The sequence below is a fragment of the Mobula hypostoma genome, chromosome 14, assembly GCF_963921235.1.
Source record: "Mobula hypostoma chromosome 14, sMobHyp1.1, whole genome shotgun sequence".
NCBI lineage: Eukaryota > Metazoa > Chordata > Chondrichthyes > Myliobatiformes > Myliobatidae > Mobula > Mobula hypostoma.
Window position 1 is genome coordinate 11,226,634 of NC_086110.1, and position 23,292 is coordinate 11,249,925.

The following is a 23,292-nucleotide window of genomic DNA, read 5'->3' on the forward strand; positions in this document are numbered from 1 at the left end:
TTATATAGAATCTGATTAGTCTTACATTTTCTCTTAGTCGCTCGGAAGCCTGTATCTGATATGAAGTATTTTATTTGGCTTTTGGAGTTGACTGGTTACCAAAGCTTGATCATTATGTTTTGTCCAAAGGGAATGACCTGTTCCTTGTGGCGGTCCATGAACTAGGCCATTCTTTGGGCCTAGAACATTCTAGCAATCCAAATGCCATCATGGCCCCTTTTTATCAGTGGATGGATACAGAGAAGTTTGAGCTTCCAGAAGATGATCTAAGAGGAATCCAACAAATTTATGGTAGGTCAGAGGGTATGAGGGTTGAATAATGTGTGCTAGGACGTATTCATTTTGTGATTTATAAATGGTAGAAAGGGTTTAAAGAATCAGCCGGTTAATCATTCACCATAGTTACCCAGCTTCTGACCTGTTCTTGAAGTCACAATATTTATATGGACTGGTCCAGACAGATTCCTGATCATTGGTGACTCGGAAATGTGGGTGTTTATGGTATTGAGTGACAGTGAATAAACTTTAGCAGAACTGGCTATACTCTTTCATCCTTCGCCTTTCTTTGTTACTTGATACTAATCAATCCCAGCAGGGATAGTCAGCCTGGCTTTGTGTGGGGTAGGTCACAACTTACAAACTTGTTAGAATTTCTATTGAGGAGATGGCCAAAGATGATTGACAGCAGGGCAGTCGATATTGTGTGCATGGACTTCGGTAAAACTTTCAATGAGGTTCCTCATGGTAGGCTGATCTAGAAAATTAAAGTACATGGGACACATGGAGACTTTGTTGATTAGATGCAGAATTGGCTAGGCAACAGAAGAAAGGGGGTAGTTGTGGAGAAGTGTTTTTCTGACTACAAGTCAATGGCATTTAGTGGTCCATAAAAATCAGTGCTGGGACCTCTGTTGCTTGTGATGTACAGTATATAGAATCATAGAAAAATACAACACAGAAACAGGCCCTTTGGCCCATCTCGTCCATGCCGAACCATTCAAGCTGCCTAGTTCCATCAAGCTGCACTGGGACCATAGCCCTCCATATCTCTACCATCCATTTACCTGTCCGAACTTCTCTTAAATGTTGAAATTGAGCTCGCATGCACCACTTGCACTGGTAGCTCATTCCACACTCTCACGACCCTGAGTGAAGAAGTTTCCCCTCATGTCCCCCTTAAACTTTTCACCTTTAACCCTTAAGCCATGGTTGTAGTCCCAAATCAATATATTAATGACTTGGATAAAAATTGCAGGTAGGCTGAGCAGTAATTTTGCAGATACTGCAAAAATTGGCAGAGTTCCAGCTAGTGAGAAGGGATGTTGAAGGATTCAATAGGCTGTAGATCGGTTTAAAACATGGGCAGAGAAGTAACAGATGGAGTTTAATCTGTACGAGTGTAAGGTGCTGCATTTTGGAAGGTCAAATTTAAGAGGCACCCCAGAAGTCAGTGTTGGGTCCTGTGCTCACTATTTATGTATATGATTTGGACGTGGATGTACATGGCATGATTAGCAAGTGTGCTGATGATAATAAGTTTAGGGAGTCAGGTTGTAATGAATTACAAAGAGATCTAGATTAGTTAGGAAGGTGGCCTGAGGAATGGCAAATGGATTTTGTGCATGGCAGTTGTGTGAGGTGATGCATTTTAAGTTCCAATTAGCACAGTGAATGGAAGGGCACGGACAAGTGTTGTGGAACAGAAAGACCTGGGAATACAAGTGCTTAGTTAGCTGAAAGTGGATACACAGGTAGACAGTGTAGTGAAGAAGGTGTATAGCATGCTGGCTTCATCAGCCAGGATATTATGTTTAGGAGTAGGAATGTTACGTTGCAGTTACATAAGTCGTTGGTGAAACTGCATTTGGAATATTGTGTACAGTTTGATCGCCCTGTTACAGGAGAGATATGAACAAGCTGGAGAGGGTGCAGAAGATATCTATGAGATTGCTGACTGGATTAGAGGGCCTTTATTATAAGGAGAGATTGGCCACACTGATTCTTTATTCCTGACAGCACAGGACAATGAGGGATGACCTCAAAGAAATTTATAAAATCATAAGGGGTGTGCATAAGGTAGATTATTGTAGGCTTTTCTGCAAGGTTGCGGCCTCCAAAACTAGAGGGCACAGATAGAGGGGAGAGGTAATATCTTTAGACAGTGAGCAGTTAGTACTTCGAATGAGCTGTCAGATGACATGCTCAAAGCCAATACAACGGCAACACTTAAGAGCAATTTGGATAAGTACATGGAGGGAGGAACCTGGAACCTTTATAGACAAATCACAGACAGGGGGGAAGCTGTGGTCAGGACTATTGGGCCAAGGGGCCTGTTTGTGTGCTGTATTAGTCTTTGACTCTATAAATGGCAGGGCTCTTGGGAACATTGATGTACAGAGGGATCTTGCGGAGCTATAGGTCCATAGCTCCCTGAAAGTGGCGAGAGGAGTAGAAAGGGTGGGAAAGAAGGCACATTGCATACTTGCCTTATTTGGTCAGGGCCCTGAGTATTAAAATTTGGAAGTCATGTTGCAGTTATATAAAACTTCAGCTTGGCCAGTATTAGAGTACTGTGTGCAGTTCTGATCGCTGATTTCAGGAAGGATGTGGAGGCTTTGGATAGAGTACAGAAGAGGTTTTTACCTGCAAGTATTAGCTATAAGGGGAGTTTGGCATGCTTGGATTGTTTCGTCTGAAGAGTCAGGGGCTGAAGGATGATCTAATTGACGACTGTAAAATTATGAGGGACAGCAATAGGGATGAAAATGCCAAATACTAGAGGGCATAGCTATAGGTGAAGTGGGAACATTTAAAGGGCATGTATGTGTCAAGTTTTATTGCTCAGAGGGTGGTAGGCAATGTTCCCTCTAATTTTTAGTAGTCAGTGTGTGCAAAAATATTACGTTGTGCAATTTTTTTTCCTGTGACAAAAGTATGTGCACACTGAATGCCCACATGGCCCAGTTTATGTAGGTTTACAAAATATTTGACATAAAACTGCACAGAATAACAACAAAATAACATATTTAAGTCACTCAGTTATTTTTTTCTCTCTCCTGTCTTTGGCATTTACCCATTCTTTGTAAACTCTATCTAGACTAATAGAACTTCCATCCAATTGATATGGTCTTACTCTCAAAGGGTATTTCACATTTAAAGATGTCTTGTAGGGCATTATGTATCCCATTCCAGTAGTCTTTGATAATAGGGCATTCCCAGAAAATATGATAATGGTTTGCATTTTGATTTCCACAATTTCTCCAGCAAACAGGGGAGTTATATATTTTGGGTATATACCTCAAGAATGGTTGAAAAGAGATGACTTGTGAGAATAAAATCAGGCCTATGAGGTGTTATATAGTTAAACTATTTTTTCCAGTATGAATAAAATTGTTCCAATTTATGATTAACAGATGCTGTTATCTTCTCCATTTTGTAAATGTCCATTGTAATTTCAATCCATACATTTAGAGTTGGGCTTTCCTGTGATAACCATTTCCTGGTACCAAAAGAGGTCATGAGAGTAGACAGGATGGCAAAGTTTAAGACAGATGCAAGACTAGGCAGGGAATTGAGGGGTATAGACCATATGCAATCAAATATGCAGCTTAAATTGGCGTCTTGGCTAGAGGGCCTGTTCCTCAGCTGTACTGTTCAATGTGTAGACATGGAATGTGGACCAGGAATAGAGCTGAACACTAGGTCGTTAATAAATAAAAAAAAAACAACAGGAATTCTGCAGATGCTGGAAATTCAAGCAACATACATCAAAGTTGCTGGTGAACGCAGCAGGCCAAGCAGCATCTATAGGAAGAGGCGCAGTCGACGTTTCAGGCCGAGACCCTTCGTCAGGACTTAACTTTCGTTAATAAATAACCTCACTTTTCATGTTTGACGAAGCAACAGAAAATAGTTAGACCTCATTCAGTGATGTCCTTGGAAAAGGATGAATGACCTTTGAGAACAAGAAATATCTTCTATATGAGGTATGACTCCAGCCAGTAGAGTCCTCGATGCTGTTGACTTCTGTTTACCAGGGATCCTTGAGGAATGTTTTTTTTTCCATATTTGGGACAACACTGTCATGAGGTCTGAACGTAATTAGCCCTTATGGGACCAAAATGTGCAAGTTAATAATGGCTAAATGCACTTCACTGTGATCAAGGGCATATCCCATATTTGTACATAAAGACGGGAGAAGGGTCATGGAACAGTAATTAGGCTGAAGTTAGTTTGCTTTTTGTGGACCAGATACACTGTTTCTGTGTAAGTTTTGTCATTGTGTTGTGCACCTCGTATTCATATTAAAAGACAGTTGGTGTTGCTCCAGTTATGTTCTTTTATACTCATTTATGTTGCTAATTTAAATCTCTTTGTCAATAAGTGTCCATCTCTTCTTAATTCATCACAATTTTGTAAATGGTTAACATCTGCAGATTTTTGACTGATATTTTCATTGTTTCAAGGGCCACCAGATAGCAACCCGAGCCCCACAAATTCACTTCCAACTCTGACACCACGAAGACCGAAACAACCTGAGCGTGTGCCTCCCAAAACACCTGACAGAAAGCCAACACCGAGAGACCCTGATCCAGGCAATCCAGACTCCACAGATGGAACCACACAATATGGTCCAAATATATGTGATGGCAACTTTGATAGCATAGCAATGTTGCGAGGAGAGATGTTTGTGTTTAAGGTAAAGATGGATTGAAAGTTGAAGTACTGGGCTTCTGTTACTTCCTTCCTGGTCAGCTATTCCTCAGTGTCAATGACGTAAAGAGCATCAAAAAGCTTGCACACTGCTTTAAAGAGATTGACACCACCCTTGTTGCAGTACACTATTAGTAGAAGCAAAATAATTGAATTTATGCCTGCTGGCCGTCTTTCACTCTTTCTTCAGGTTATGCTAATGCAGATGGAAATAATTACAAAGCTGCTTTTCCTTTAAAAAAAGGAGTTGGCAATGGAGTTGTAATTATTTTTTTTATCAATCCAAGCCCCAATGCCAGCAACTAAACAGCAATAATGCCCTTGTCAATTCAAAGCACACAGCATCTGCAACAACATTAGTGGATTTGCAAGGATGAACTTGCGAACCTCAGTCAACTATCTTAAAGGACACACGCTAACCCGATGTATTACACTTGCTGCACAGCAACCTTTAGGATTGTTAGATCCTCATGAGCAGAGGTGGTTTTGATAAGTAGATTTGCTGAGTAAGCCTGCAGGAAAATGAATCTCTGATAATAAAACTTACTTTGATCTTTGAACTTTCGATCAAATAGAGTAATATAAAGTTTAAAATGTTAAGATTCTGCAGATCCCAAAATTCTCTGTGAAGGTGTGATGTGAGTTTGCTTTCCTGCCCAAACAGGGACTTTGGTTTTGGAGAGTTCGAAATAACCGAGTATTGGACAACTACCCAATGCCTATTAACCATTTCTGGAGAGGATTACCATCCAACATTGATGCAGCATATGAACGACATGATGGAAAATTTGTGTTTTTTAAAGGTAGGTTAGGAACGAGTTTTCAATTTCAGTCTGGGGAAGTGAAATAGTGCACAGCTGGATGCCACTGAACATTGAATGGGGGTGTAAAAGGATGTGATGCAGTATGTTTAACGCAACAGAGTGAAAGGTGCTTTGTGCTTAATAAGACCTTTCCTGGCCTGAATAGACAATTAAGCTTCTTGTTGTGCAACACACATCAAAGTTGCTGGTGAACACAGCAGGCCAGGCAGCATCTCTAGGAAGAGGTACAGTCGACGTTTCAGGCTGAGACTGCTGCGTTCACCAGCAACTTTGATGTGTGTTGCTTGAATTTCCAGCATCTGCAAAATTCCTGTTGTTTGCGTTCTTGTTGTGCTACATTCTTGACATGGGCACCACTGCTGCTGTCCTCCTCACACCTTCTCAGTGAAAGCAGCCAGTTGCTTCCTACACCAGCTGAGGTGTGTGCCTCTTTCTCCTTCAAACTGCGCTTAGCAGTAATTCCTGCAAGGCGTTATTAATCTGGGATATTACCCTCGCTTGATAAGTGCACCCAAATCCCATTTGTGGATTGTCCCTTTATATCATGTGGACACCCCCAGCTAGGCATTGCAGACTATGGAGGTCAAAATTAATTGATTCCCTTGAGGTCAGGTCAAAATCAGAATCAGGTTCGTCATCACTGACATATGTCATGAAACTTGTTTTGTGGCAGCATGACAGAGCATTACATAAATTACAGTGAGAAATAGCTATTAAAACAATTAAATAAGTAGTGATTGAAGGCTCGACTCTGTTTCCTTCCGGGTTTCCCCCTTATCTGCATCCTCATCCCCTCCCCCTACCAGCAACACAAGATTAATATAATTCTGCAGCCTGATTTACCATCAGTGCTGGAACTCTGAGCACAGACTTCAAATCATCCTACGCCTATTGTTTCCCTTGATACAGACTCCTGTCTGAAACCTGTCTGCAGAAGTACATAGGGTTATGATGATAATGCATTGGTTAAACTACTGGAAAACAAGTCCTGAGGCCTGGATGAACAATCAGAGGTTTCACAACAGCTGTGAAAGTAAAATTCATAAAGTAGATGTTAATGACCACAAAATTACTAAATGGTTATAAAACCCCACTTGGTTCCTATCTGCTTTTCAGGAGAGGATCTCATCTAATCTTACCTGGTTTAGTCTACAGTATACAGTATATGATTCTGAAATGCCCTCCTGAAGTGGCGGATTAAGTAACTCAGTTCTAGGAATCATGAGACAGGCTGACCTTGACATTAACAGCTGATTCCAACAAGGAAAATATAGAGTACACAGAGGGTCTGTCAATCATTACGGGAACTTACCATGCCCAGTTAAATTTTATTAAGCCTCAAACAGATACAACACTTTAGGTACAACACTGAGTCATGTCATCTGCAGGAATTCTCTGATGACTCAGCAATAGTTGAGTGTATAAAGGGGGAATGGGAGGATGAATACAGGGCCCTGGTGGAGGACTTTGTCAAACGGTGCAAGCTGAATCATCTGCAGCTCAACATCAGTGAGACAAAGGAGATGGTGATGGACTTTAGGAAGATTAAGCCTGCTCTGCTCGCTGTTACTATTGATGGTGAAGACGTGGATATGGTGAGGACCGACAAGTATCTGGGGGTGCGCCTGGATGACAGACTTGAGTGGAGCACCAATACAGGTGCTGTGTATAAGAAGGGCCAGAGTCACTTCTACTTCCTGAAGAGACTGAGGTCCTTTGGAATATGCAGGCCTCTCCTTCACATGTTCTACCAGTCTGTTGTTGCCAGTACAATCTTCTATGTGGTGGTGTGCTAGGGCAATGGCAACAACACGGGTGATGCCAACAGGCTCAGTAAACTGATTAGAAAGGCTGGCTCCGTTGTAAGAGTCAAACTGGACACACTGGAGGCTCTGATAGAACAAAGGACCCTCCAGAAAATCCTGGCAATTCTGGACGATGTTTCTTACCCTCTGCATGCTACCTTGGCTGAACAGAGGAGCACTCTTAGTAATAGGCTAAGACAACTGCGATGCTCCAAAGAGCCATATATGAGGTCATTCTTACCCTCGACCATTAGGCTCTATAATGAGTCAACCTATAGCCGGGGAAGTGATGACCCCCTCCTGTTACACTGTGGTAACTTACTTTTTATTCTTTCTACTTCTATTTTAATATTTATAAATGTGCACTTGTAGTGCTACTGTGACACTGTAATTTCTTTTGGGTTCAATAAAGTATCTATCTACTTATCTAAACAGAATTTCCAAATTTGAGGGATCCAGAAAGAAAATATAATCATGGATTCCTCCTTTCTACTTCTAACTATCTTGCTGAATCTGCAAGGTCTGCCTTTTCCACACCTAATATCGTCAGCAAACAGAATCTCTTTATCACCTAAACTGCAATTTTCCTTTTATTTCTTCATTGTCTTTCCAGTGGAAAGGCCCAAAGTAAGTGCCAAACTGGAGGAAATGTGGATAGTCAATGTGTGGAGTTGAGAAGCACGGAATCATGGAAACCTATCCTGACATGCATTTGAAATCAAGATGCTAGATTAGCTGTTGAGAGCAATCCAACACCTTCTAGTGTTCTGAGCCTTTTTCACAACAAGAAGTAGAAACGACGATAAGCATTTGGGCTTATGAGCCTACTCCACCATTCAGTGAGATCTTTGCTACTCCCTTACCACAATATTTACAATATTTGCTTATGTGTTGATTCTGTTAATATCTAAATATCTTATCAATCTTTGCTTTGAATATACTCGAAGGTTGAGCCTCCCTAGCTCTTAAGGTAGTGAATTCTAAAGATTTATCACCCCTTGGGTGGTAAAATGTTTTCTAGTTGCTCTCTTTATTATTTATAACTTATTATTAATAACTTATTTTGAGTCTGTGATTCACAGCTGTAGAGAATTCATCCAGAAAAAACATTAATTTCACATTTACACTGTTATGCCCCTTATGAATTTTGTGTGTTAGTGAGAACCCATTTCATTTTTCCACAGAAAGTAAAGACCCAGCACTGTTAATCACTTCCCATATAAAAACTCATCATCCCAGGAATCTATCTGGTAAACTTTCTCTGCACTCTATCTATTGGAAGTATATCCATGGGAAAGCAGACATGTACACAACATTCCCAATAGGTCTAATAAGGGCCTTTACAGAATAGGATCAATATGTCTACTATATATTAAACATATCAAATTGTTTTTGCAATAATACAATTTGCTTTCTTACCTGCTTGTTAAACCTGCATTTTAAATTCTAGTGATTCAGTTACAAGAACACCAGGTCCTTCTAAGCACAAACACTTTGCAGCTTCTCTATGGCCGGTAATCACAGGGAAGCACAAACTGTGGTAGACCTCATAAGAGGCATAAAGGCAGTGTGAAAGCTAGTATTGCTTAGAGTGGACTTGCTCCGCAGTACCTAGAACATAGGGCAATAGACAGAACTAGTTGGTGTGCCTTGGTTGAACTTGCTCACAGCAACTTGGAAACCAGGCGTCATGCGGTCCTGGAGACTGCCTGACAGAAGAGGAAAGCGGTCACAGCCGTGCCTACGGAATCAGGACAACTGTGAATGTCTATGCTGTTGGAGAATTGGCCTCTACAGTCACTTCCAAACACACATCAGATGAACTGCACAAACACAATCATCATCATTAATATTGACAGACGACCAGTCTTGTCCATTCATGCAGCCAATCTTTATCCCCTTCAAAGCCCCTCAACATTCTCACAGGCCACACTGCTATTGATGTGCTTTGATATTAAAGTTAGTTTTTTTTTGGAGAATGGAGTCCCTGATAATTCAGAAGGCATCTTCTAAACCGGAATGCAACTATTTTGCTGCCTCTGACTTGCCATGTTGTTTGCTCAGTGTCCTAATCTTTCTTCTTAGACACTGTCGGAGGCTGCACTTGATTACTTGCTGATGTTGATGTCATATTTGGTCCCTAGATGAGTGCTGATCACATGTCTACTCTATCACCAAGGCTACGTTATATACTGTTACTTTGCCTCAACTTTGGAAACTTCAGACTGGCACCTTCAGTGCTCCTTTGGTTGCCCACTACACCACCTGCAACCCTCCCCCACCCCCCGCACACTAAAAAAGTTAAACATCCGTCTCTTCTTTCCATATAAAACCGTAAGACATAGGAGCAGAATTAGGCCATTCAGTCCATCAAGTCTTCCCCAGCATTCCATCATGGCTGATCCCGAATTCCACTCAACCTCATACACCTACCTTCTTGCCTTGACTTTGATGCCTTGACTCATCAGAAAACTATCAATTTCCACCCTAAATATGCCCACAGATTTGGCCTCCACCACAGTCTGTAGCAGAGTATTCCACAGTTTCACTACTCTCTGGCTAGAAAAAAAATCCTCCTTACCTCTATTCTAAAGGCCCCCCCCCCTCAATTTTGAGGCTGTGTCCTGTAGTTCTGGACACTCCCACCATAGGAATCATCCTCTTTACACTCATCTTATCTAGTCCTTCAATATTTAGTAGGTTTCAATGAGAACTCTGCGCATTCTTCTAAATTCCAGGAGTACAGGCTCAAAGCTACCAAGTGCTCCTCATATGTTAACCCCCGCATTCCTGGAATCATCATCATGAACCTCCTCTGGACTGTCTCCAATGATAACACATCCTTTCTGAGATATGGGGCCCAAAACTGTTAACAATACTCCAAGTGCAGCCTGACCAGTGTCTTATAAAGCCTAAGCATTATCTCCTTGCTTTTATATTCTGTTCCCCTTGAAATAAATGCCAACATTTTATTTGCCCTCTTTACCACAGACTCAACTTGTAAATTAACCTTCTGAGAGTCTTGCTGCCCTCTGCCCTCTGATGTTTGAACCTTCTCCCCATTTAGATAATAGTCTGCACTGTTGTTCAATTTAGCAAAATACATTATCGTATATTTTCCAACACCATTCTTCCAAATTGTCTAAACCCTGCTGCAATCACATTGCTTCCTCAGCACTACCTAGCCCTCCAACTATCTTTGTACCATCTGCAAATTTTGCCACAAAGCTATCGATTTCATTATCCAAATCATTGACATACAATGTGAAAAGTAGCGGTCCCAATACTGATCCCTGAGGAACACCACTAGTCACTGGCAGTCAACCAGAAAATGCCCCCTTTATTCCCACTCACTGTCTCCTGTCTGTCAGCTATTCTGCTATCCATGCCAATATCTTTCCTGTAACATCTTAGGATTTTATCTTGTTAAGCAGCCTTTTGTATGGCACCGTATCAAATGCCTTCTGAAAATTCAAGTGAATAACATCCACTGCCTCTCCTTTGTCCACCCTGCTTGTTACTGCCTCAAAGAACTCTAACACATTTGTCAGGCAAGAGTTCCCTTTGCAGAAACCATGATAACTTTGACTAATTTTATCATTGGTCTCCAAGTACCCTGAAATCTCATCCTTGATAATAGACTCCCAATACTTTCCCAACCACTGAGATTAGGTTAACTTGCCTGTAATTTCCTTTATTTTGCCTTCCTCCCTTCTTAAAGAGTGGGGTGAATTTGCAATCTTCCAGTGCTCCAGGACCAAGCCAGAATCAAATGATTCTTGAAAGATCACGACCAATGCAACAGTTATCTCTTCAGCAACCTCTCTCAGGATTTTGGGACGTAGTCCAGCTGGTCCAGGTGACTTATCCACCTTAAGACCTTTGAGTTTGCCTAGCACTTTTTCCTTTGTAATAGCAATGGCACTCACTCCTGCTCCCTGACACCCACGGACCACTGGCACACTGCTACTGTCTTCCACAGTGAAGACTGCTGCAAAGTACCTGTTCAGTTCATCTGTCATTTCTTTGTCCCCTATTACTACCACACCAGTGTCATTTCCAGTGGTCCAATATCAACTCTCACTTCCCTTTTACCCTTCATATAACTGAGGAACTTTCATTATCCTGCTTCATATTATTTGCTAGTTTGCCCTCATATTTCATATTTTCCCTTCTTATAGCTTTTTTAGTTGCCTTTTGTTGAATTTTAAAAGTTCCCCAATCATCCAACTTCCCTCTCATTTTTGCTGCCTTTCTTTGGCTTTTATGCAGTCCTTAGTTTCTTTTGTCAGCCACAGTTACCTGCCATTCGAGAACTACTACTTCTGTGGGTCGTATCTATCCTGCGCCTTGTGAACTACTCCCAGAAACCATCACACTATCCTCATGTATCTTCAGCCATCTACACTATCCTCATGTACACTAAATGCAGTTTCTCTGTGGCTGTTTTTAAATTAATTTCAATGCTAAGTTAATAGCAATTGGTGAGGCCTAATTTGGGATACTGTGTGTACTTATGGTCACCTACCTACAGAAAAGATTGAAAAAGTAGAGCAAAAATTTACAAGGGTGCTGCTGGGACTTTGGGACTTGAGGTATAGGGAAAGGTTGAATACGTTAGCACTTTATTCATGAGCGCAAGAGAATGAGGGGAGATTTGACAGAGATATAAAAAATTATGCAGAGTATAGATTAGGTAAATGTTTAAGGGGAACTTGAGGGGAACTTCTTTGCTCAGAAGGTGGTGAGACTGTGGAACGAGCTGCCAGCAGAAGTGTTGGAGGCAGGTTCAATTTCAACACTTAATAGAAGTTTGGCTAAGTACATGGATGGAATGGGTAAGAAGAGCTATCGTCCAGCTGCAAGTCGATGGGACTAGGCAGAATAATAGTTTGGCATGGACTCGATGGGCTCAAGCATCTGTTTCTGTTTGTAGTGCTCCATAACTGTATCAATGCTTAAGGTTTCAGCTGCCAAGGCCTCTGGAAATCCTTTCTTAAACTGTTCTGCTCTTTTTTTCCTCCTCTCCTGCTTAAAATCATTTCCTAAAATGTATTTTTGTACAGTCTAATAGATCTTCATCATCGATGACATGCCCTCTTCTCATTGAACCTGAAGAGCTACTGATCTATCTATCTATCTATAAATCTATCCATCTATTCATCTATCTGTCTGAACCTATAGTAATTGCATTGTCTTGCATTGTATTGCTGCCTAAAAACATTCTATTTCACAACTGATATCAGTGATAATAGACCTGAATTTGATTCTGCAGTGACTCTTTGCCAAATTTTCTTTGATAATTCTCCTGTGAACAGTTTGCACAATATTCAAGCTGTTGTTTGATTTTCTCTGTTGCAACCTTAACTCCATGTTCTCTAACTGATAAAGGAAATTAAATTCCGCTCACTTGCTTTATATCCTCTTGCATCTCAAAGTTCAAAATTTAAAGTTCAAAGTAAATGTATTATCAAAGTACATATATGTCACCATATACAACCCTGAGCTTCATTTTCTTGCTGGCAATTACAGTAAGTACATGAAACACAATAGAATCAATGAAAAACCACACCCAACAGGACGGACAACAGCCATTGTGCAAAAAAAAACAACAAACTGTGCAAATACAAAAAGAAAGAGAAAATAAACAAACAAATAAATAAACAAACAAACCATAACTATTGAGAACACAAGCTGAAGAATCCTTGAAAATGAGTTCAGTTCAATGAAAGGATGAGTGTAGTTGAGTGACTCCCATCTAGTTCAGGAGCCTAATGACTGAGGGGCAATAACTGTTCCTGAACCTGGTGGTGTGGATCCTGAAGCTCCTGTACTTTCTTCTTGATGACAGCAGCGAGAAGAGACCACAGGCTAGATAATGGATCTTGCTTTCTCATGACAATGCTCCATGTAGATGTGCTCAATGGTGGGGTTGGCCCAACCCATGATGGGCTGGGCTGAATCCACTGTTTTTTGTAATGTTTTCCATATAAGGGCATTGATGTTTTATGCTAATCAATATACTCTCCACCACACATCTATAGAAGTTTAAAAACGCAAACAACAGGAATTCTGCAGATGCTGGAAACTCAAGCAACACACATCAAAGTTGCTGGTGAACGCAGCAGGCCAGGCAGCATCTCTAGGAAGAGGTACAGTCGACGTTTCAGGCCCAGACCCTTCGTCAGGACTATAGAAGTTTGCCAGAGTTTTAGATGACATGCCGAATCTTCGCAAACGTCTGAGAAAGTACAAGCACCGCGGTGCTTTCTTCCTAATGGTACTTACACACAGGACCCAGGAGAGATCCTCTGAAATGATAACACCGAGGAAATTAAGGACTGCCTCATAGACCTCCGGTTTCCTCCTCCTGATGTCGATAATCATCTCCATGGCTTTGCTGACATTGAGTGTTGTTGTGGCACCACTCAGCCGCGTTTTCCGTCTCCCTCCTGTATGCTGATCTCGGCATCAAACAGAACAGTGTTTCAGAACAGTGAACAGTAAGAGAACAGTGATGAAAGTTACCAATAGTAAAAACAATTAAAAAAAAAATAACAAGCTTTTAATCTTTGACTTTGATCCTCTTCCTGTATTTTTATTTGCCAACAACAAATTATTCCACTGGAAAGAAGGGCAAGGGGCCGTCATCTACCATATTGGTGTAAAATCCAGTGTATGTCTGTGGTACAATTTGCCTTTGTTTCCAGAGCAGCTGTGTTCAATGTAGCTTGAACATCACATGAACATTCCCAGAAGGCTGTTTACAAATTCCATTTCCTTACAAGCACACATATTGTGTGTGGAACTACACAGCATATGGATGGAGCTATTGCCTTTTGCCAGAGCCAAAATTGGACATAGGCAAGCTGTGGAAATTAAACAAGGCTTAGCAATTTCAAAGACCCAGAAGTAATTGTTTAGGGGCATCTCTCCTACTGGAAATAATAATCAGTAAACAATTTTTACTTTAAGCATAGAAGAGATATAAATTAGTGATTGCATACAATCTCAACAAGCTATAATGTGCATCTTCATTTGGAAACGTTTTACATAACCTCCTTTCTGGATGGGATTCAATTTCATTTCATGCCAGTTAACAAGCTCACATTACATATGACAAATGCACAGAAGTATTTTGCCTGTATATCTGTGTCTGTTCTCTAAAAGTTAATTTTAACATCCAAGTGTAAATGAATGTTATGGGCCTGATATTATTGGTACCCTGCTCTGGTGACAGACATTTGGCAGGGCAGAGGTTTTGGCTACCATTCTGCTTTGGACCTAGCCCAAGTCATTAAGCCACCTGGGTATCCAGCCAGCAGAAGACAGGACTTACACTACCATATACATTGAATCTTTTTGATAGTTTATTCCGTGCTCAAACTAAAACAAAAAGATGGTGTTTCCCTACTTGGGTAATATTCACCACAGAGAACCATAACATGAATCTTAGGCAGAATGTAAAGTAACCTAGTTTGATATTCTTTTCTGAATTGGTTTGGCTCGGTACAAAATGTAACATCATTTTGTTGAATGGATATTACAGGGCAGATTCAAACCATCAGAGTGGCTCCAAGAATTTTAAACATTGGTGCCTTGAAATTAGAAATCCTTGTTAGTTGCATTAAGTATGTGCTGCATATTTAATGCCTAATTGTATCACCTGCAAAGTGTCATGAAAAGCCAGATACTTAACAGCACATGGCAATTTGCACCAAAACCTGTACACTGAAACCCAGCCAAGAGGGCTGTGTGAAAAACTTACTGCTGCTAGATCATTGCTACAGTCATTTCTGGCAAGAACATGAGACCTTGAAGGTATTTTCTCCATGATTGCCGCAACACTGCTGCACATGAGAATACTATAACAGCATGGAAGAGAGATCGCTGTGTGTGGGCAACCTACCGTAGCGCATGGTTATCCATCCTATGCTGTGATCCCATACCAGTAAAATGTGTAGAATCATCAAGGGTGTTGTGACTCATACAAGATGTTTACAGAGTTACGGAGCAACTGTTAATGAGATCTTCATGTTTCTGGGCATTGTTATGTGCAAGACATCCATACCACAATATCACAACCCTTTAACTAGCGTTGCATTTTCCATCATTTTGTGACATGCTCCTAATTTCCTTTAGTAAGTGTTCAGTGAACAGCATACTGTAGGTTGCAACCAAAAGCTCCAATTTGTTCCATTTAAGGGAGGAAGCACTTTCTAAGGCGAACTGTGCACATGAATGCAAGGGCCACTTTGCTAATGGGCTTTTAAGCACAACTTATGCTTCAGAAATGGGCACGAATGAGTCCACTTTCTAGTTCGGTATATCTCTCAACTGCTGCCTGGAATGAAAAGAGAACAGTCACATTGGTGAAATGTTTGTACAGTGATTGGTTATTAACTAAATATAGATCAGTACTTATTATCTGGTTCTAAAATAGCCTGATTGCTTGTATGTAGTAAAAGATATTGTTTCCAAAAACTGCCCCAAGCAATCACATTTCAGATAGGAACTGATTGGTTTGGAATGAAGAAATGATGAATGTTAAAATACTCAATTAAAGCTACTCTGCATTTGTTAATTGCTTGTCTCATTTTAGTACTTGCACATTTTACCATTTCACAACTGCTACCAGAGTGCCCACCAAGCACTAGCACCTAGTACTAGGCCTCCTGGGAGATGGTGACTTTTGAGGACAAAGGATAATTCCTCTACTCACACCACCTCACCTGGTCTAGAATTCTAGTCTTGCAAAAGAATATAGTTATAACCGCAGCCAATGAACCACGATAAACTTGTGCTTACATTAGAATCCATCAGATGTGATTCCAGTGCTTGGCCATTGCCTGACAATTTTGTGACAAAGTAATTTCTTGCCACTTATCAGACCATTGATGGATTTTCTTACAGCATCCAGGCATGGATTGTTTCATTTTCAGAGGAGCTACAAATAGACTTGAACATCAGTGAACATTACTGATATGAAAAAGGAAGGCCATAGGACAATTCTACGAGGAATTCCTGTGGTGATGTCCTTGGGCTGAATTAAGGCTGATTTATACTTGTTCGTACGGGCTACACTGGAGCTTATACCATTGTGAACATTTATACTTGTGCATTGGTGTGTCTGTGTTGCTCTGCAATTCACCGCCAAAATGTTAGTTGGCAGTGGGGTTTCTATGCCACTGTGTTGAGTTTCTTCCTGTACTTCAAACAATGGCGATTGAAACTGAGCGCATCGTGTTGGAGTTGGAGCTAATAAATGTTGAACAAGAGTTTCTTCTCTCTCAATTCTGAAATGGCGGAGAAGAAGAAGCAACCGGAAATGCGTAGGAGGAAATGCGATGCTACCAAGCGGCCCAATCACAGTTGTTGCGGTCTGTGTTACCACGACGTGTAGTTACATTTTGGGAGAGGTATGTGTTAGGCTACAGCATAAGGCTCAGCGTAGAGTACAGCGTAGGGTATACGGCTACGCCGTACCTACAGCGTACATTTGACGCAGAAGCATAAATTGGGCTTTAGTCTTAATATAGTCCTCTGCAGCAAAACTGGACTGCAATCTTCTTCTCTGATAAGTTGATAAAAGAGGCACCCTTTCGTTCTGGTTGTCTGCAGACCATTCGGTGCAAGATGACTTGTCATATGTCACTTCCACCTCCAACTATCTTCCACTTCCACAGAATGCCAGGCTCCATGATGGTGGATGTGGCTTTGGAATTGCCAAGCTCACAATTGACTTCTCTGCGCAGCCAAGCCGAATGGCACAGCAAAGTCTCCGAGCATGTTGTTGCAGGCTTTGTTTAATGGCATCATTCCCGTGAGAAGTTAGTAAGTGTGTTGTAATTTGGCTTGGTATTATGTGCCTGGCATGGCTGACTAGTTGGAAGAGTGGAAATTGTGAGGTGCATTTCTGAGCATAGAAGTGCTAGCAACACACACAAGATGCTGGAGGAACTCAGCATGGAAATGAATAAACAGTCAATGTTTGGGCTGAGACCCTTCTTCAGATCTAAGAAGGAAGGGGGAAAGTGCCAGAATAAAGAGGTGGGGGAAGGGGAAAGAGGCTAGCTGGAAGGTGAAAGGTGAATCTAGGTGGATTGGAAAGGTCAAGGGTTCAGAAGAAAGAATCTGATAGGAGAGGAGAGTGGACTATAGTAGAAAGGGAAGGAAGGGGGGACCCAGGGGAAGTAATAGGCAGGTGAGAAGAAGTAAAAGGATGGAGTGGGGAATAGAGGAGGGGTGGGGAAATTTGCTTACTGGAAGGAGAAATCGATATTCATGCCAGCAGGTTGGAGGGTACCCAGGTGAGGGTAGCCGACGGGTCTCAAACCCTCGGTGAGATGGGGAGTTGTCTATCCCAGCATGTGAAGACAGACTCCGGCAGATTGAGCGGACGAAACCGATGGAAGGTCCAACGGTCAAGAAGGCAGTCTCTGCAAGCGTCGTGGAATGTGTAGAGCAGGACAAGACACAGAAGACGTCCTAGTCATCCACTGCGCCTAGTCCCATCTCCAACCGCCTCGACTCTGTCTTGCCACTGGATCCAGATGGGAATTGGGAAGAGAGAGTGAGGCTGACGCTGCGCAACTCTCCCTCACTTAAATCCAAGTCACGCGCTAGTCTCGACACCATCAATAATGGTGTCAAGGTCCTCATCAACGTACGATGGACGAACAACAACAACCCAGACAGAATACAAGATGCAGTTGTAGGTGCGGTAAGAAGTTGTATTTGACTCCTGTCAGAAGTTTCGATTGCTTTGGATTTTAGTTGATGGAAGAGTGTATGAGAGTAGCTGCACATTTGATGGTAAGTGCATTTTGTTGCTCCTGAGCATCTTTAGATGACACCCCTTCAGCCTTTCTGCATGGTCACCTCTTCCCCTGCAGCTTTATTTCCACCATGGAAGAGGGGGTTTTCGGAGTCTCTGAGAAGGCACAACCTCTCTCCATTCATCTATCTCTTTGACACACGTGTCATTTATCAGCAGTTTTGAAAGTTATCTATTTCTGGGTCTGGATTGTCATTCCTAATGCTCCCCAGGCTGCATGACTTCTGGTTGCATTTGGATTCACCTTCGCCTCATCAGTGCAGGTTTTCAACTGGATGTGGAGCTTCTGAATCCAGTTGTAGCTTGTGGACCATACTACGTGCTTGAATATTTGCTTTAAGCACACACTTTAGTGTATTTTAGTATACATCTTCTTTCATAATTGAATTTCTAAGCCTACTCTATGCATTCAGATTTTAAAAGTAGCAAGAATTTGCATTGATTTCAAAAGTACAATGAATTTTTCCTCCCTTTCTAGGTGACAAATTTTGGCTGTTCCATGAAGCAATGTTGGAGCCAGGTTACCCCCGTTATCTGATGGACCTTGGTGCTGGAATGCCTCGTGATGGGATTGATGCAGCCATTTGGTGGGAAATTACTGGTCAGACATACTTCTTCAAAGGAGACAGGTCTGCTTTGAGTTACTTTGCCACTTTCCTTTTACTATACGATAACTTAGGGTTGGTTTCCTTCCCATTTATAATCTATGCACCTAAGAAAGCTCTAGATCCTTTCTGCTTTGATAGAGTCCATACTGGATCATCCCTTGAAAGTTGTAGTCAATGTTATTTAGATCACTGCATAAAGTATAGATAAAATTGTGAAGTTAGGTCCTGTAGAAAGTTCCAATCGACCCTGCCTAGACAATCTTTCAGGTAATAAGACAAGAGACCAGCCAAGGAAAGGTGAAAAATCTCCATTTTCCTACATTGGAAATGTTGCTACAGTATTAGGGGAGTTTGAAGGGCCCATTGAAGGAACCTATGACTTTACTGTACTGTCAAGTGTAGGAAAGAACAATAAGCAAGGTGGATGGATCCTCTGCGCTACACTTCAGTTCACATGTGACAGAAAAGACAATGGTACGTTTGTAGGTGTTGTAATGTGGTTGAGTAAAGCACTGCTGCTAAGAATATTGAGTCTGGCCATAGGATTCACCACATGAGTCTTCTCTCGTTCTCTGGATTGATCCATAAAACTACAAGTAGAATCATCAATTAGAGTCCCCTCCAGAGCTTCAAGACTGCACAATAATAATAAATTAATTTCTCTGTGACCACAGTGTAAGAGCTTGTAATCATTCTGAAGCTGTAACTGTACTCTGAACTTAGGGTAACATCACAAACAGATGTACAACCCTTTAGAGCTTATGGACCATGAGATAGTCAACTATTTCACCCAGCCTAAAACACTTCAGTTCATGTTTTGTGAAGAATTATTACTTATTATTCATCGGTCTTGTTTGATGCTCTTTTATATTGGATTTTCTGACCTATTTTTATTTTTCTTGTGTGTCGTTTGATGTGAATTCAGTTACAGAGATGTGATTCCCCTTGTAGTGTGAGGTTGGGACAGAGTGGTTTGCAAAGCCCTTGCAATGAATGCTGCAGTAACATTGAATGTTTAAAAGACTTTCTGATTATTTCAGCTACTGGCGTTTCAGTGAGGAGAGACGAGCAGTAGATAATGGCTATCCAAAATCAATAAGTATTTGGAAAGGAATTCCATCATCGCCAAAGGGAGCTTTTCTCACGGATGATGGAGGTAAGGAAGAGTTCATATAATGAATTATGACAAAATAACAAGTCACTTTTGGTACACCTAGATGAGAGCAGTCTGTTAAATGGAGGAACATCCAATTTGTTTCATGTTAAGAAATGGAATCAAACTCAAGGTAATGATGATATCATTATATGATGTACATATTAATGCATCATATTTTAAAGAAACACATACAAAGCTCAGTAAGATGCTGCCTGACTTGCTGAATTCCTCCAGTATATTTTAAAGCTTCTACAATAACATCATGAGGTTAATGTTTTACAGTCATAGTTTGGTCCCCTAATCTGAGGAAAGACATCCTTGCCATAGAGGGAGTACAAAGAAAGTTCACCAGATTGATTCCTGGGATGGCAGGTCTTTCATATGAAGAAAGACTGGATGAACTGGGCTTGTACTCGTTGGAATTTAGAAGATTGAGGGGGGATCTGATTGAAACGTATAAGATCCTAAAGGGATTGGACAGGCTAGATGCGGGAAGATTGTTCCCGATGTTGGGGAGGTCTAGAACGAGGGGTCACAGTTTGAGGATAGAGGGGAAGCCTTTTAGGACCGAGGTTAGGAAAAACTTCTTCACACAGAGAGTGGTGAATCTGTGGAATTCTCTGCCACAGCAAACTGTTGAGGCCAGTTCATTAGCTATGTTTAAAAGGAAGTTAGATATGGCCCTTGTGGCTACAGGGGTCAGGGGGTATGGAGGGAAGGCTGGGTTCTGAGTTGGATGATCAGCCATGATCATAATAAATGGCGGTGCAGGCTCGAAGGGCCGAATGGCCTACTCCTGCACCTATTTTCTATGTTTCTATGTTTCTATGTAAATGTATGCCCAACTATTGACGGGGCCTTTACATTGCAGTAAGTAAATGTTTGCAGGAATCAGTTGATCCCCAATGACCAAATAACTTTGAGAACTAAAATGAGAAAGGTATGACCATGTTAAAACGGCTATATTACAGACCACCCAACAGTCTGAGGGATTTAGAGGAACAAATTTGTAGAGAGATTGCAGACTGTTGCAAAAACATAAGGTTGTTATAGTAATCCAATCTAAACAAAGGAAAATCTACAGATGCTGGAAATCCAAACAAGAAAAAATCTTATAGTAGGCGATTTTAACTTTCCACATATTGACTGGGACTCCCATACTGTAAAAGGACTAGATGGGATAGAGGCTGTCAAACGTGTTCAGGGAAGTTTCCTTACGCAGTATGTAGAAGTCCCAATGGGAGATTGTGTGATACTTGATCTGCTATTAGGGAATGAGACAGGGCTGGTGACAGAAGTTTGTGTAGGTTAACACTTTGCATCCAGTGACCACAATGCCATTAGTTTCAAAGTAAATATGCTAGAGGATAGGTCTGGACCGTGGGTTGAGATTCTAAATTGGAGAAAGGCCAATTTTGATTACATCAGAAATGATCTGGCAAGTGTGGATCGGGACAGAGCGTTTTCTGGCGAAAGTATACTTAGAAAGTGGGAGGCCTTCAAAGGTGAAATTTTGAGAGTACAAAGCTTGTATGTACTTGTCAGAATAAAAGGTAAAGATAAAAAGTGTAGGGAGCCTTGGTTTTCAAGAGATATTGAGGCCTTGATTAAGAAATTAAAAGGAGGTGCATAGCAGGTCTACGCAGGTAGGAACAAATGGGGTACTTCTGGAGTATAAGATGTGCAAGAGAACACTTAAGAAAGAAATCAGGAGGGCTAAAAGAAGGCATGAGATTGCCCTGGTAGACAAGGTGAAGGAGAATCCTAAGGGATTCTACAGACACGTTAAGAGTAAAAGGTTTGCAAGGGACAAAATTGGTCCTCTGGAATATCAGAAAGGTAATTTACATATGGAGCCAAAAGAAGTGGGGGCACTTTAATTAAATTTTTTGCGTCTGTATTTACTCAGGAGTTGGACACGTTGTCTATAAAAGTGAGGGAAAGCGGCATCAACTTCATGGACCCTGTACAGATTACAGAGGAGGAGGTGTTTTCCATCCTGAGGCAAATTAGGTGGCTAAATCCCCAGGGCCTGACAAGGTGTTCCCCCGGACACTGCAGGATGCAAGTGCAGAAGCTGCCAGGCCCCTAGCAAAGATATTTAAATCATCCTTAGTAACAGGTGAAGTACCAGAGGATTGGAGGGTAATCAATGTTGTTCCACTGTCCAAGAAAGGCTCTAAGAATAAGCCAGGAAATTATAGGCCAGTGAGCCTGATATCAGTAGTGGGAAAGTTATTGGGAAGTATTCTGAGCGTCTGGTTATATAAGTATTTGAATAGACATGGATTGATTAAGGATAGTCAGCATGGCTTTGTGCATAGTAGGTCATATCTAACCAATCTTGGAGTTTTTGCGAGGAAGTTAGCAGGAAAGTTGTTGAAGGCAAGGCAGTGGATGTTGTCTACATGGACTTTAGCAAGGCATTTGACAAGGTCCCACATGGGAGGTTAGTCAAGAAGATTCAACCTCTCAGCATTGATAACGAAATTGGATTAGACATTAACTTTGTGGGAGAATTCAGAGAGTGGTAGTAAATGGTTGCCTCTCTGACTGGATCCCTGTGACTAGTGGAATGCCACAGGGATCAGTGCTAGGTCCTTTGTTGTTTGTCATCTATATCAATGATCTGGATGATAATATGGCTAATTGGATCAGCAAATTTGTGGATGAGACCAAGACTGGGGCTGTGGCAAGGAAGGCTAATGTGGCTTGCAGCGGAATCTGGACCAGCTGGGAAAATGGACTGGAAAGTGGCAGATGGAATTTAATGCAGATAAGTGCAAGGCATTGGGTGCAGGAGCTGGGATGTTACTTTGAAGTTGTATAAGACCATAAGACATAGGAGCAGAATTAGCCTATTTGGCCCATTGAGTCTGCTCCACCATTCAGTCATGGCTGATACTGTTTTCCCCTCCTCAGACCAATTCCCCGGCCTTCTCCCCGTAACCTTTGATGCCCTGTCCATTCAAGAACCTATCAATCTCTGCCTTAAATACACCCAGCAATCTAGCCTGCACAGCTACCTGTGGTAACAAATTCCTCAAATTCACCACCCTCGGGTATAAGACATCGGTGTGGCCTAATTTGAAGTATTGTGTGCAGTTTTGGTCACCTACCTACAGGAAAGATGTAAATAAGGTTGAAAGAGTACAGAGAAAATTTACAAGTATGTTGCTGGGTCTGGAGGACCTAAGTTATAAGGAATGATTGAATAGGTTCGGACTTTATTCCTTGGAACATACAAGATTGAGAGGAGATTTGATAGAGGCATACAAAATTATGAGGGGTATAGACAGGGTAAATGCAAGTAGGTTTTTTCCACTGAGGTTGGATGGGACTACGACCA

The 23,292-nt window shown here is 41.5% G+C and overlaps 1 protein-coding gene across 1 annotated transcript in view; it reads left to right on the top strand.

Annotated features, from left to right (window-relative positions):
* The window catches only part of mmp15b (matrix metallopeptidase 15b), a 93,251-nt gene that overhangs the window by 66,258 nt on the left and 3,701 nt on the right, over positions 1-23,292 (top strand). Inside the window, exons 5-9 of the mRNA XM_063066669.1 lie at positions 130-291; positions 4,467-4,699; positions 5,378-5,516; positions 18,658-18,808; positions 19,828-19,943. Coding sequence (XP_062922739.1) covers positions 130-291; positions 4,467-4,699; positions 5,378-5,516; positions 18,658-18,808; positions 19,828-19,943 — 801 coding nt within the window. The remainder of the gene's footprint in view (positions 1-129; positions 292-4,466; positions 4,700-5,377; positions 5,517-18,657; positions 18,809-19,827; positions 19,944-23,292) is intronic.